This window comes from Octopus sinensis, linkage group LG26 (genome assembly GCF_006345805.1).
Source record: "Octopus sinensis linkage group LG26, ASM634580v1, whole genome shotgun sequence".
NCBI lineage: Eukaryota > Metazoa > Mollusca > Cephalopoda > Octopoda > Octopodidae > Octopus > Octopus sinensis.
In genome coordinates this window covers 15379264-15391763 of record NC_043022.1, presented here as the reverse complement: position 1 = coordinate 15391763, position 12500 = coordinate 15379264, and the positions used below count along the sequence as shown (strand labels likewise).

The window sequence follows — 12500 nt, the reverse complement described above, 5'->3', positions numbered from 1 at the left end:
GTCAAAAGAGTTTTGGCTCTTCTTTCTACTACATATATAAAAAAATATATATATACATATATATTCTTCTATATATTTCCTTTTGGGATTTGGTTTGCAAGATTCTTTATATGAGTTCGTGTGTTGAAGCATATTCTGTTGTGTCTGGGCACAAAGACAAAATGACTCTCCCCAGACACAACAATATATATATATATATCGGTGCCCCAGCATGGCCACAGCTCATAAGCTGAAACTAGAATCAATCAATCAATCAATATATATATATATAGCAAGTAGAAGAAATGACTTAAATTTTGGCTGCTATTTCTGAACTTCGGTATGTGGTGATGCATTTCTTTTGCTGGCCCCTCAATATTAGTATATATATATATATAATATATATATATATATATATATGTATATATACACACATATTAGAGGGAGTTGTATATAATATAATTTTACTGAACCTTCAGTTTCTTTTATGTACTAGGCCACTGGTGTGAAATCGATGTTAATTAAATTAGTATCTAATTTCGCACCCTCATCTTAAATTTATATATATTTATATATACATCAGATCTATATATATATATATATATTAATTTGATATGAGACCGTGTTGAAAGTCAAACAATTACAGCGCGGAAGACACAGAAGATATTTAAAAAGCATCGGTCCAAAAACCTGACTTCATTTAAGCATTTATTATTATAGTCTTGGAGTGTGTTTCTCTTTTTTAAATATCAATTCTGTGTCTTCCGCGCTGTAATTTGTGTCTGTGTGTGTCATGTATGGGTTTAGCTGTCCATGAGTCAGAAAGAAGAAAAAAAAGAGCTTCCGAAGAATCATCGCTGTTGCCAAGTGCAATAGTTGGCGCCGAACTATCGGTAACCTTCTAATCCGGTATATATAACTTAACCAACAATATAACTGCTCGAGAACCTATATATATATATATATAGTTTGATCGTTGATGATCTATTTCTAGCATGCGGCAGACTACCTAGGAGTCTTGCCCTATCAATATATATATATATATATATATATATATATATATATAAAGGCTGAATTATATTTCATCCTTTAATTTGGAGGGTTCCAAAATTTGTGTTTTGCATAATTGTATGAAATTCGCAAAGATTTTCTGAGAATATTTCCAAAGAGAATGTTACGAAGGAATTCTATGGGATGCTTTAACCAGCTTTCCGCCTGTGTGTGTATGTAGTATACTTTATCTTTGTGATTATTTCGGTTCACGCCTACAAAACTTACAGAAATATGGATTTCCCGTTGCTCATTCCTCCCCCATCGAATAAATTCATAATTTCCTGTGCAAAGAATCAATTATGTTCTTCTTCATTACAAGACTTACGCCTTCTCTCTCTCTCTCGTCTCTCCATTCTGTCTAATGACACGTTTCTTTGTGTAAGATAACATTTTGTTTGGATTAGATTCGCCTTAACCAGACTTTGGGGGAAAGAAAAAACTTCCTTAAGGTACAATGAAATCGTACACATATACCATAGCCACGTTTGAAAATTATCTGCTATTTAATATTTTAATTGCTTTACTTGAACTTCCTTCGTTGTGCATTGTAAGTTTTATGTAATAATTTAGCGAGATAAAAGGACTCGGTTGTTCCCGAAACTAAATTTGTAACGTTTGCAAAACGTATATAAAAATGCATGTATATATGTATGCATGTGCACGCTCATATATATATATATATATATGTGTGTATATGCATACACGCACACACATATATGCATGCACGTATGTGTCTGTGTATATTTGCACGTACCTGCACAAATGTGCTCATTTAGGACTTTATTTCCTCATAACTTGCAGAAAAAGAGATAAGTCTGAGGGGAAATAATTGGCGGGCTTGCACGTACCTACACTGACATATTTTACTCGGTGAAAATTGAAATTTTTCTATAATTGCGATGTGCGCCAATTATGCAAGCGTGGATTTCTCCTTTCTTTTGTTATTAAATTCTAAAATAATCGTTAATTTACACAATCCGAAAGGCATTTGTTGACAATTTCAGCAAAAAGTGACCCGTTTTTTCTGAACGTTATGAGGAAGCCAACTCGCAGGAACAAACTTATGTGGACCAGTTTATAAATAAATACACATATATATATAGACAGACATTAAAATTTCCCCATTTAAGAACTTGTATATTAATTGCGATTCGACCGGCTTTAAATTTTGTAACGGAACCATGAAGTTAATATCTGATCGATTCATTTAAAATTTCCGAGAACCTGATTTTGACAGGAAGGTGAGATTATTAAATGTCTTTATAAACAACAGCCTCTCGTTTACAGAACGGAAGGGGCCACGAAAGAAACGACATACATTTCACGCATTTTACAAATAAATATCCATTTTATGTTAGCGATTTACTAATATTAATTAATTAAACCAAGTTAATTATCGTTTTCTGAGGTATTTTATAAACATGAAAACAACACACCGTAGAATTTTCTTTTTTTTTTTGTAGACATTTAAATACCATACACAAATAATACTTTATTAGCAAGCAAGAGAGCGTATAATTTCGAAGACTAATTAAAATGACTTAATTACCATTTTACAGGATTGTTTATATACTGTAACATAGCATACTTTTTTTTTTAAAGATTCCGGGATTTTAGTTGTAATTTCCAGGGCCGGCCCCAAGGTTGCTGGCGACCCGGGTAAGCTGAACTACGGCTTATACAAGATGACGGTCGTGGAAATTTCCGTCTCTTTGTGACGCCCTCCTTGGCACCCCCTAACACATGACGTCACGGTACCTTGAGCCGGGCCTGGTTATTTCTTTGGGGTCCCTTCCGGGTGCTTCTTAAATTCAGATGTCCCGACGCATCTACGTAACCCTAACCTCTAACCCTAAAACTAATCTCAACCCTAACCCCCTTACGAGTGTGCACTGTAAAAACATTGTTATGTAGATGCATTGGGACCCCTGTGTTTAAGTACCCCTTTCTTAAGTACCCCCTTCCGTTTTGTACTGTGTTTTAGTTTCGTAGAATATTCTATTGTTAGTGGCATACTTATACAAGTGTGCCTTGCTGACTTTGTTTCCGCATAACTCTTCCCCCACCATCAAATGATATTTTCAACAAATACCTTTCAGATGGTTTAGATTTGGGTTATATCGAAATTTGAAATGAAATTTAGGGTGGGAGAAGTTTTTAAAAATTCACTGTGTTGGCTGTGTTTTCTCATAACCTCCAGAATTTTTTTTTATTAAACTTTCTACACATACCTTTCAGAGTATATAGATTACAATTATATTGGAATTTAATATGGAAAACAAAATTGGTACACACGTACACATATATACTGGACCATCATCACATTCGTCTACAAAAGGAAATTCGATATTTCGAAAACAATCGTGATGTGTCTCAGTATGTGTGTTGGTGTGTTCACCATTTGGCTTATTGCATATTAAATTCCGCTGTGGTCGTAGTTTACACACTCTGAAAAGTATTTGTAGAAAGTTTCATTTAAAAATACACGTTTTCCCAAAAGTTATGAGAGAACAAAAGCTGACTCGTGTGAATTTCCTAAAACTCCTCACCCCAACCATGGAAAAAAAAATTTTCTTCACAATTTCTGATATAAACGGAATCTCCACCCTCTGAAAAGTATTTGTTGAAAATTTCTTTAGCAAAAAAAGAAGAAAAAAAACTTATAAGTTATGGGAAAACAAAGCCAGTGGGACACACATGTGGAGGTTTGTCCACATGTAGCTATAAAATGAAACTTGAAATTTCGGAAAAAGTTTCAAGTGTTTTTCAGTAATTGGCTTGAAAAAAAACTTGACAATTTTTATTGGGGTGAGATTTCTCCCTGAAATGTCACCAAAGAAAATGTATTCCCATGATATCCCTAACTCCATGGAAACGCTTTTATTTTTCTTAATTTCTGTAATGTAGTTGTTTTCCTTTAGTAAATGCTGTTTTTTTTTTGGGGGGGGGCTTTTTTTATCAATCTTAATTGTTCTGATGGAGATAGAAGACTTGAAAAAGCTTGCTTAATGTTTTACTCTTCTATTGGTTTCCGTTATATGACTGCGGCCATGCTGGAGCACCGCCTTTAGTCAAACAAATCGACCCCAGGACTTATTCTTTTGTAAGCCTAGTACTTATTCTATTGGCCTCTTTTGCCGAACTGCTAAGTTACAGGGATTTAAATACCATCGATTGTCAGACGATTGTGGGGGGAGCAACAAACATAAAAACACACAAGCATCATCATCATCATCATCATTTAGCATCCGCTTTCCATGCTGGCATGGGTTGGACAGTTCAACTGGGGCCTGTGAAGCCAGAAGGCTGCACCAGGCCCAGTCTGATCTAGCAATGTTTCTACGGCTGGATGCCCTTCCTAACGCCAACCACTCCATGAGTGTAGTGGGTGCTTTTTACGTGCCACCCGCACAGGTGCCAGACGGAGCTGGCAAACGGCCATGGACGGATGGTGCTTTTTATGTGCCACCGGCACGGGGGCCAGACGAGGCTGGCAACGGCCACGATCGGATGGTGCTTTTTACGTGCCACAACCATGGAAAAAATTTTTCAACACAATTTCTGATATAATCGGAATCTCCACCCTCTGAAAAGTTTTTGTTGAAAATTTCTTTAGCAAAAGAAGCAAAAAAAAAACTTATAAGTTGTGGGAAAACAAAGCCAGTGGGGCACACATGTGGAGGTTTGTCCACATGTAGCTATAAAATGAAACTTGAAATTTCGGAAAAAGTTTCAAGAGTTTTTCAGTAATTGGCTTGAAAAAAAAACACTTGGCAATATTTATTGGGGTGAGATTTCTCCCTGAAATGTCACCAAAGAAAATGTATTCCCATGATATCCCCAACTCCATGGAAACGCTTTTATTTTTTAATTTTTTCTGTAATGTAGTTGTTTTCCTTTACTAAAAGCTGGGGTTTTTTGGGGGGGTCTTTTTTATCAATCTTAATTGTTCTGATTGAGATAGCAGACTTGAAAAAGCTTGCTTAATGTTTTACTCTTCTATTGGTTTCCGTTATATGACTGTGGCCATGCTGGAACACCGCCTTTAGTCAAACAAATTGACCCCAGGACTTATTCTCTGTAAGCCTGGTACTTATTCTATTGGCCTCTATTGCCAAACTGCTAAGTTACAGGGATTTAAACACCATCGATTGTCAGACGATTGTGTGTGTGTGGGGGGGGAACAACAAACATGAAAACACACAATCATCATCATTATTTAGCGTCTGCTTTCCATGCTAGCTTGGGTTGGACGGTTCAACAGGGGTCTGGGAAGCCAGAAGGCTGCACCAGGCCCAGTCTGATCTGGCAGTGTTTCTACAGCTGGATGCCCTTCCTAACGCTAACCACTCCGTGAGTAGTGGGTGCTTTTTACGTGCCAGACGAGGCTGGCAAACGGCCACGGTCGGATGGTGCTTTTTACGTGCCACCGGCACAGGGACCAGGCGAGGCTGGCAACGGCCACGATCGGATGGTGCTTTTTACGTGCCACTGGCACGGAGGCCCGTCGGGGCGGCACTGGCAACGGCCACACACGATGGGCCTCTTTCAGTTTTCATCTACCAAATCCACTCACAAGGCTTTTGTTGCCCAAGTGGGACTGAACCTGGAACCATGTGGTTGGGAAGCAAGCTTCTTACCACACGGCCATGCCTGCACCTAATCTCTGAATATTTTTTTTCTACGATTCTTTGTCATTTTGGCACAGGGGCCAGTAGTTTTGAGGGGAGGGGCAGGTCGATTAGATTTACCCCAGTTCTTGATCTGCAAAAAAGGATGGAAAGACACATTGCCTTTGGCAGGATTTCAACCCAGAATATAAGGAACCAGAAGAAATGCACAAAACATTTTGTCCGGTTTTATTACGATTCTGCCACCTTTGGTGCCTTGGTTTTCTTCTGTGTTGGCACTCTGTCAGTTGCCATGACAAGGGTTCCACCTAATCCGATCAACAGAACATCCTGCCTGCTTGTGAAATTACTGCACAAGTGGCTGAGTACTGCACAGTCACATGTACCCTTAACATAGTTCTCAGGAAGAATCAACGTGACACAGTGTGACAAGGCTGGCCCTTTTGAAATTCAGAATACCCTTGATGTGTTGGGCAATATGATGTACTTGAGAAGACCTGTTGAGTGAAGTAAAACCAAAACCGTTCCCCCTGACTGGCTCTCGTGCCAGTGGCATGTGAAAGGCACCATCCCAACATGGTTGATGCCAATGCTACCTGACTGGCTCCCATGCCGATGGCACATAAAAAGCACTATCCGAATGTGGCCGATGCCAGTATCCCCTGACTGGCTCCAGTGCTGATGGTATGTAAAAAGCACCCACTACACTCTCGGAGTGGTTATCAATATATATATATGAGGAAATGACCAGAGACCAAGACCTTTGGAAGTATGCTGTGCGCGAGAAGACCCGGCAGGACAAGTGAGGCCATAACCCGTGGCCCCTACCTGGGACGTAGTCAGGCCACCTGTGCATACCTTCCTTCTTGGGACACATAACTCTACTTGTGAAGACCTGTTGAGGCAAGTGAAAATCAAAAATCAAAGAATCAAATCAAAATCGATGAACATCAATAGAATTTGTAGTTGTGGTACCAGTGCCGGTGGCACATAAGAAAACCATCCAAACGTGGCCGTAGCCAGTACCGCATCGACTGGTCTCCGTGCTGGTGGCACGTAACAAACACCATCCAATTGTGGCCGTGCCAGCCTCACCTGGCCTCCGTGCCGGTGGCACGTAATAAACACCATCCAAGCATGGCCGTTCGCCAGCCTCGTCTGGCACCTGTGTCGGTGGCACATAAAAAGCACCCACTACACTCACGGAGTGGTTGGCGTTAGGAAGGGCATCCAGCTGTAGAAACACTGCCAGATCAGACTGGCCTGGTGCAGCCTTCTGGCTCCCCAGACCCCAGCTGAACCGTCCAAACCATGCCAGCATGGAAAGCGGACGTTAAACGATGATGATGATGTGTGTGTGTGTGTGTGTGTGTTTGTCCCCACCACCGTTGCTTGACAACCGATGTTGGTGCATTTACATCCCTGTAACCTAACGGTTCGGCAAAGGAGACCAATAGAATAAGTACTAGGCTTACAAAGAATAAAATCCTGGGGCCTAATTGCTCGACTAAAGGTGGTGCTCCAGCATTGCTGCAGTCAAATGACTGAAACAAGTAAAAGAATAACAGAATAAAAGAATAACAGAATAAAAGAATAACAGAATAAAAGAATAACAGAATAAAAGAATAACAGAATTAAAGAATCTCGTTGAGTTTTGCTCTACATCACATTCCTTGTGAAAATAATTGAAAAAGAACCAAAAAAAAAAAAAAACAAGATCCACTCTTGTATTTTAAGATGTTTCCCCCCTCCCCTGTCTTCCCCCTCGTTAATTATTTATTCAATTATTCATACATTGATGCATTAATGTATTAATTTATTCATGTTTTCTAAACTAGTTTCTTTTTCATTTGCACTTTTGTTGTGTGAGAGTACGACACCCCCCCCCCGGTGAGAATAGACTAGACCACTACAAATAAACAGTAGCGGTCTAAGCGACTGATAGTTCAAAGCTGGAGTTCAAAGTTCACAGTTCGAGTTAGCGTGTTGGATTGTTGGTTCTTCAGATTGTTGTTACATTACAAATGGTTACTGCCGTTTGTTTTGATTACATTATTGTAGTCGTCATCATCATCGTTTAACGTCCGCTTTCCATGCTGGCATGGGTTGGATGGTTTGACTGAGGACTAGCGAGCCAGATGGCTGCACCAGGCTCCAGTCTTGACCTGGCAGAGTTTCTACAGCTGGATGCCCTTCCTAACGCCAACCACTCCATGAGTGTAGTGGGTGCTTTTGCGTGACACCGGCACGAGGGCCAATCAGGCGGTACTGGCAACGACCACGCTCGAGTGTTGATTTTTGGATGCCACTGGCACATGTGCCAGTAAGGTGATGCTGACAACGATCACGCTCGAATGGTGCTTTCTTCATTCCACCTGCATGGGAGCCAGTCTGTGGCCCTAGCAACAATCATGCTTGGATGATGCTTTTAACGTTCCACTGGCATGAGCACCAATCAGGCATTACTGTCATGGCCCACATCAGCGATTTTGATTTCACTTGCCTTGACAGGTCTTTGCCAGCAAAAGCTATTCATTTATCCATTAGGATCTAACAACTTCTTAAGGCAATTATGAAATACCTCCATCACCACCGCTCCCTTCAATAATTAGTAACATACAAGACAACCATTTGTTGCTCAACCTGTAAGAAGAAGCAGCCAAAATCTCCCTGGGTTAAAACAAAAAAAAATAAAAGACATTGGAATGAACTGATTTAAGATACCCTTTCTGAAAAAAATGGTTGAGAGCACCTTTGATCATAGACCTGCTCTGTTGGAATTAACCACCAACGAATCAGGTTACAACAATGATTTTCCAGAACATTTCATTCCGAACCCTTTCCAGATTACTTGCTCTTCCAAAGCAGGGTTGGTCACCTTGGTCGACACATTTTAAATTAATCAAGTATTAAATGTACTGCAATAACTAAATGAAATACGATTACCTGTTGGTGCCATGTAGAAAGCACCGATACCGGTGCCACGTAAAAGGTGCTGGTTACACGTAAAATGCAGTTGGGGTATGTAAAGTGCACTGATGCTGGTGCCACATAAAAACATGTATATATGTGTGTGTGTATATATATTTATACATGTATATGCATGTATATATATATATCACGTGATCACGTGACCAACCAGACCATCAGATGTTGTTACACATCGCTGGTCACAATGTGCTTCACATTGTTTTAGCCTTTCGAATGACGCCACCCTGCTGGCTAAGCGAGCTGGCCAACAGAAGAAAGAGTACAGCAGGGATCGCTACCACTCCCTGCCGGAGCCTCGTGAAGCTTCTAGGTGTTTTCGCTCAATAAACACTCACAACACCCGGTCTGGGAATCGAAACTGTGATCCTACGACCGCGAGTCCGCTGCCCTAACCACTGGGCCATTGCGCCTCCACGTATATATATATATATATATATATATTATATATATATATATATATGTGGGGTGTACGTGTGTGTGTACGTGTGTGTGAAGTGTATGTGTACGTGTGTGTGTACTTCCTGTATTGTGTGGATACTGCTAACTTTTTTCTTTTTCTCTTTTCCCATTTTACTTCCAGGAATTCTTAGGAGCCATGACTCTGAGTAATTTAAGACCACAATGCATCACGGAGTACCTGCAAGTTGGGGACAACTTAGCTGTCCAGCTTCAAGTCCATCCTATCACTGCCCCCGCATCCAAAGAGACTGGCGTCTCAGAGTACTGGTTCTGTGACCGCCATCTTCAGGAAGTTCTACAGTTGATCAAGAAACCCCTCTTTGACTGGATGCAAGAAAGCAGGGAAGACGAAAAACAGAAGAAAAACCATGAACCCAAAATCTTAACTGGTAATACAATAAGACTGGTTTATACGTTTAAGAAAAACCCTACAAGACAGTATTTTCTAATAATGAACTTAGACTCTGGTGCTAAAAGCCACATTAATAAGCGTTTCCAAAATCTTTGTTTAAAAAGTGAAAAAATTGTCGTCTTTGTTTGTCGTAAAGAAAAAGGTTTCTCACCCTTGCTGACCGCCGTGTCCAGCTCTGCCAATAAGACGTCAGAAACTTCCCAAACGTTAACAATTAGTGACTATTTCGGCGGCTGTGACAATAACGAGGAACAGCCAGGGTCCGTTTCTTCTCAGTCCGGGGATGATAAATTGACCAAAAGAGAGAAACTGAAGACTATAGTGAGTCGGGAGAAACGGTTGCGTAGCAGGAAGAGAAACACTCAACATTTAGTTGCTAAAAGTAAAGTGCCCGAGGTTCCTGAAGACCAAGATTCTTTAAAATCACCCAAAAAATCGGCTGAAAATAAGAACAAAGTTTCAAACACAGATGAAAATTCAAAGTCACGGAAAAGTTCCAATTCCTGCAAGAATGCCAAATTGGTAAATGAAAAGGGCTCGAATGACGATTTGGTCAACAAAAAAATTGTAAATAAACGTAACTGCATCAAAGAATTAGACAGTGATGGCAGCACGTCGTCATGCGAAAACTTACCCTATTATGGTTTCTCGAAGTCCAGCAATTCCGAAGACCATTATATCTCGAGTTCCTTTGAGCAAGACTTGGATTTCGAATCATCGTACGGTGGTTCGCCAGTGAAGAGTCCCTCGAAATTAAGCAGCATCGGTAACATCAGTGCCTCGACCGATGCCACTCTGAACCAGTCGGACATGAATAAGAACGAAACGAAGACGAAAGAAAATTGTGAGAAAATGAAACTGCAAGGACTCAAAGACTCATATTCTTTAAAAACTGTTTTATGTTCTGAAGAAAATTCTGATATAGATTCGGTGAATATCAATGTGTTGAACTTAACTCCAAACCAGATTCTGCTGTTAGTAAAAGACAGTAAACAGTATTTACGTAACATCTTCCAAGGGAAAGGAATAAGTTGGCGACATAAAATGTACAAAAACGGTGGAACCGATCGTCTACAACTAAATTATTTATGTTTCTGGGGTTGTCTGTCGAGCAGCCAATTGGACAGTATTATGGAAGGTTTGTTCAAAATGTTCTGTAAGAGACACATGAAGTATGCCGATTACGTGTCGAAGGTGCTGCTGGCCGAAATGATAACGAAGATCTATATGGACACTTGTCATCTCTCTCACGAAGAGGCTGAGACATTGCTTCAGAAATAAGAATGAAGTAACAACATCAACAACAACAACACAGACCTGTAACAACAATGATTGTCTTTGAGTTACCGTTTCCACAAGTGGGGTGACAGCAGTTGGCTAATAAAGGAATTATTTGCCCCCACACTAATTACAGGTATCTCAATGCAACTCAGTAATTCATTCTTGAACAAGTCATTTAACTCTACTCTTTCCATAAAATTCTATTTTGATTCCGAAAGTTTTCATATTTTTTTGTGTTTTTTCTTTCTTTGTTTTTTTTTTGATTTAAAAAAAAATTATTATTTTTTGTTGGTAAAAATCAGTCGAGCGACAACCAGTGTGCCTTGCCGTATCTAGACATGTTTCTTTACTTTCAGAGTTCAAATCCTTGGTGGAGAGACTCTTCTTTATTAGTGTGTGTGTGTTTGTAAGAGAGAGGGGAAACAAAGAAAGAGGTTAGTGAGGGTTTGGTAAAGAGAGAGAGAGAGAGAGATGATAGATATGATTTACTAGAGCAGTGCTTTTCAAACTTTTTGCTGGAGCGGAACCCCAAGGAAACATTCCACTGGCTCGGGGAACCCCTGTGCAATAATTTAATAGTCTTATGCACACATATCTGCACAGGAGAATTAAAAATTACTGCCGATTTTAGCAGTTTTGTAACTTTTTGCGGAACCCCTGGACTGTACTGGCGGAACCCTGGTTGAAGACCACTGTACGAGAGAGAGAGGGGGAGAGATGTCTTTACTGAAGTAGAGAGAGAGAGGAACTGCAAGAGACTGTCAGCTTGTGTGTAAGAATGGTGAAATGGCAGAGTTGTTAAAACACTGGATAAAATATCTTGCAATATTTGTCCTCTCTGCATTCTGAGTTCAAATCCTCCTGAGATTTCAGTTTTGTCTTTCATCCATTTGGGGTTTGATAAATAAAGTACCACCCCTGGACTGGAGTAGATTCTTTTACTTTCTTTCTTTCTTTCCTCTTCTCTGTCTGTCTGTCTGTCTGTCTCTCTGAAAGAAATTGGCTACATTTAAACTTGGAGAGGGATGAGTTCTGCTAAATTTATGGTGCCCACATCACTCCATCTGGACTCGAGAGCCCAAGACGAGTTGCGCCTGTGTGTGTGTGTGTTTGCGGACACATGCATGTGGTGTACAACAGGGAAACCTGTCTGGGAGTATTTGTGTGAGTTGCATTTTTTGTCAGAAAGAATGCTTATGTTCGTTAGCATTTAATAATTAAACAAAATGAATGATTGTCTTTACAGAAATCTCTAAAAAAGAAATAATTCCAGCCCAACAAATTCACGAGTCTTCATCATTTTATATGTCCAATTTTCTATACTTGTATGTGTCAGATGGAATTCATTGAGGGAAAGTTTTTGCAGCCTGGTGCCCTTCTTTTCATCAACCCTCACCAGTTTCCAAATAAGGTAATGTTTCTCATTGGCCAGACATGTTTTCAAAGCAGACTGGAAATGAATGTCTGCTTTCGTTTATTAATGTCTGCTTTCCATGCTGGCATGGGTTGGACAGTTTAACTGAGGACTGGCAAACTAGGAGGGGCTGCACCAGGTTCCAATCTGATCTGGCAGGTTTCTACAGCTGGATGCCCTTCCTAATGCCAATCACACTGAGAGTGTAGTGGGTGCTTTTTTACATGCCACTGGCACGGGGGCTAGTCAGGGCACTGGCATCATATAAATATATATATAT

At 40.1% G+C, this 12500-nt stretch overlaps 1 protein-coding gene across 1 annotated transcript; it reads left to right on the top strand.

Moving 5' to 3' along the window:
- The first annotated feature begins 2252 nt into the window (after positions 1–2252).
- On the top strand, positions 2253–11021 carry LOC115224889. Its single transcript, XM_036513643.1, has 2 exons — positions 2253–2273; positions 9235–11021. Exon 2 carries the CDS (start codon positions 9250–9252, stop codon positions 10804–10806), a length of 1557 nt encoding a protein of 518 aa, XP_036369536.1. The 5' UTR covers positions 2253–2273; positions 9235–9249; the 3' UTR covers positions 10807–11021.
- The last annotated feature ends 1479 nt before the right edge of the window (positions 11022–12500 follow it).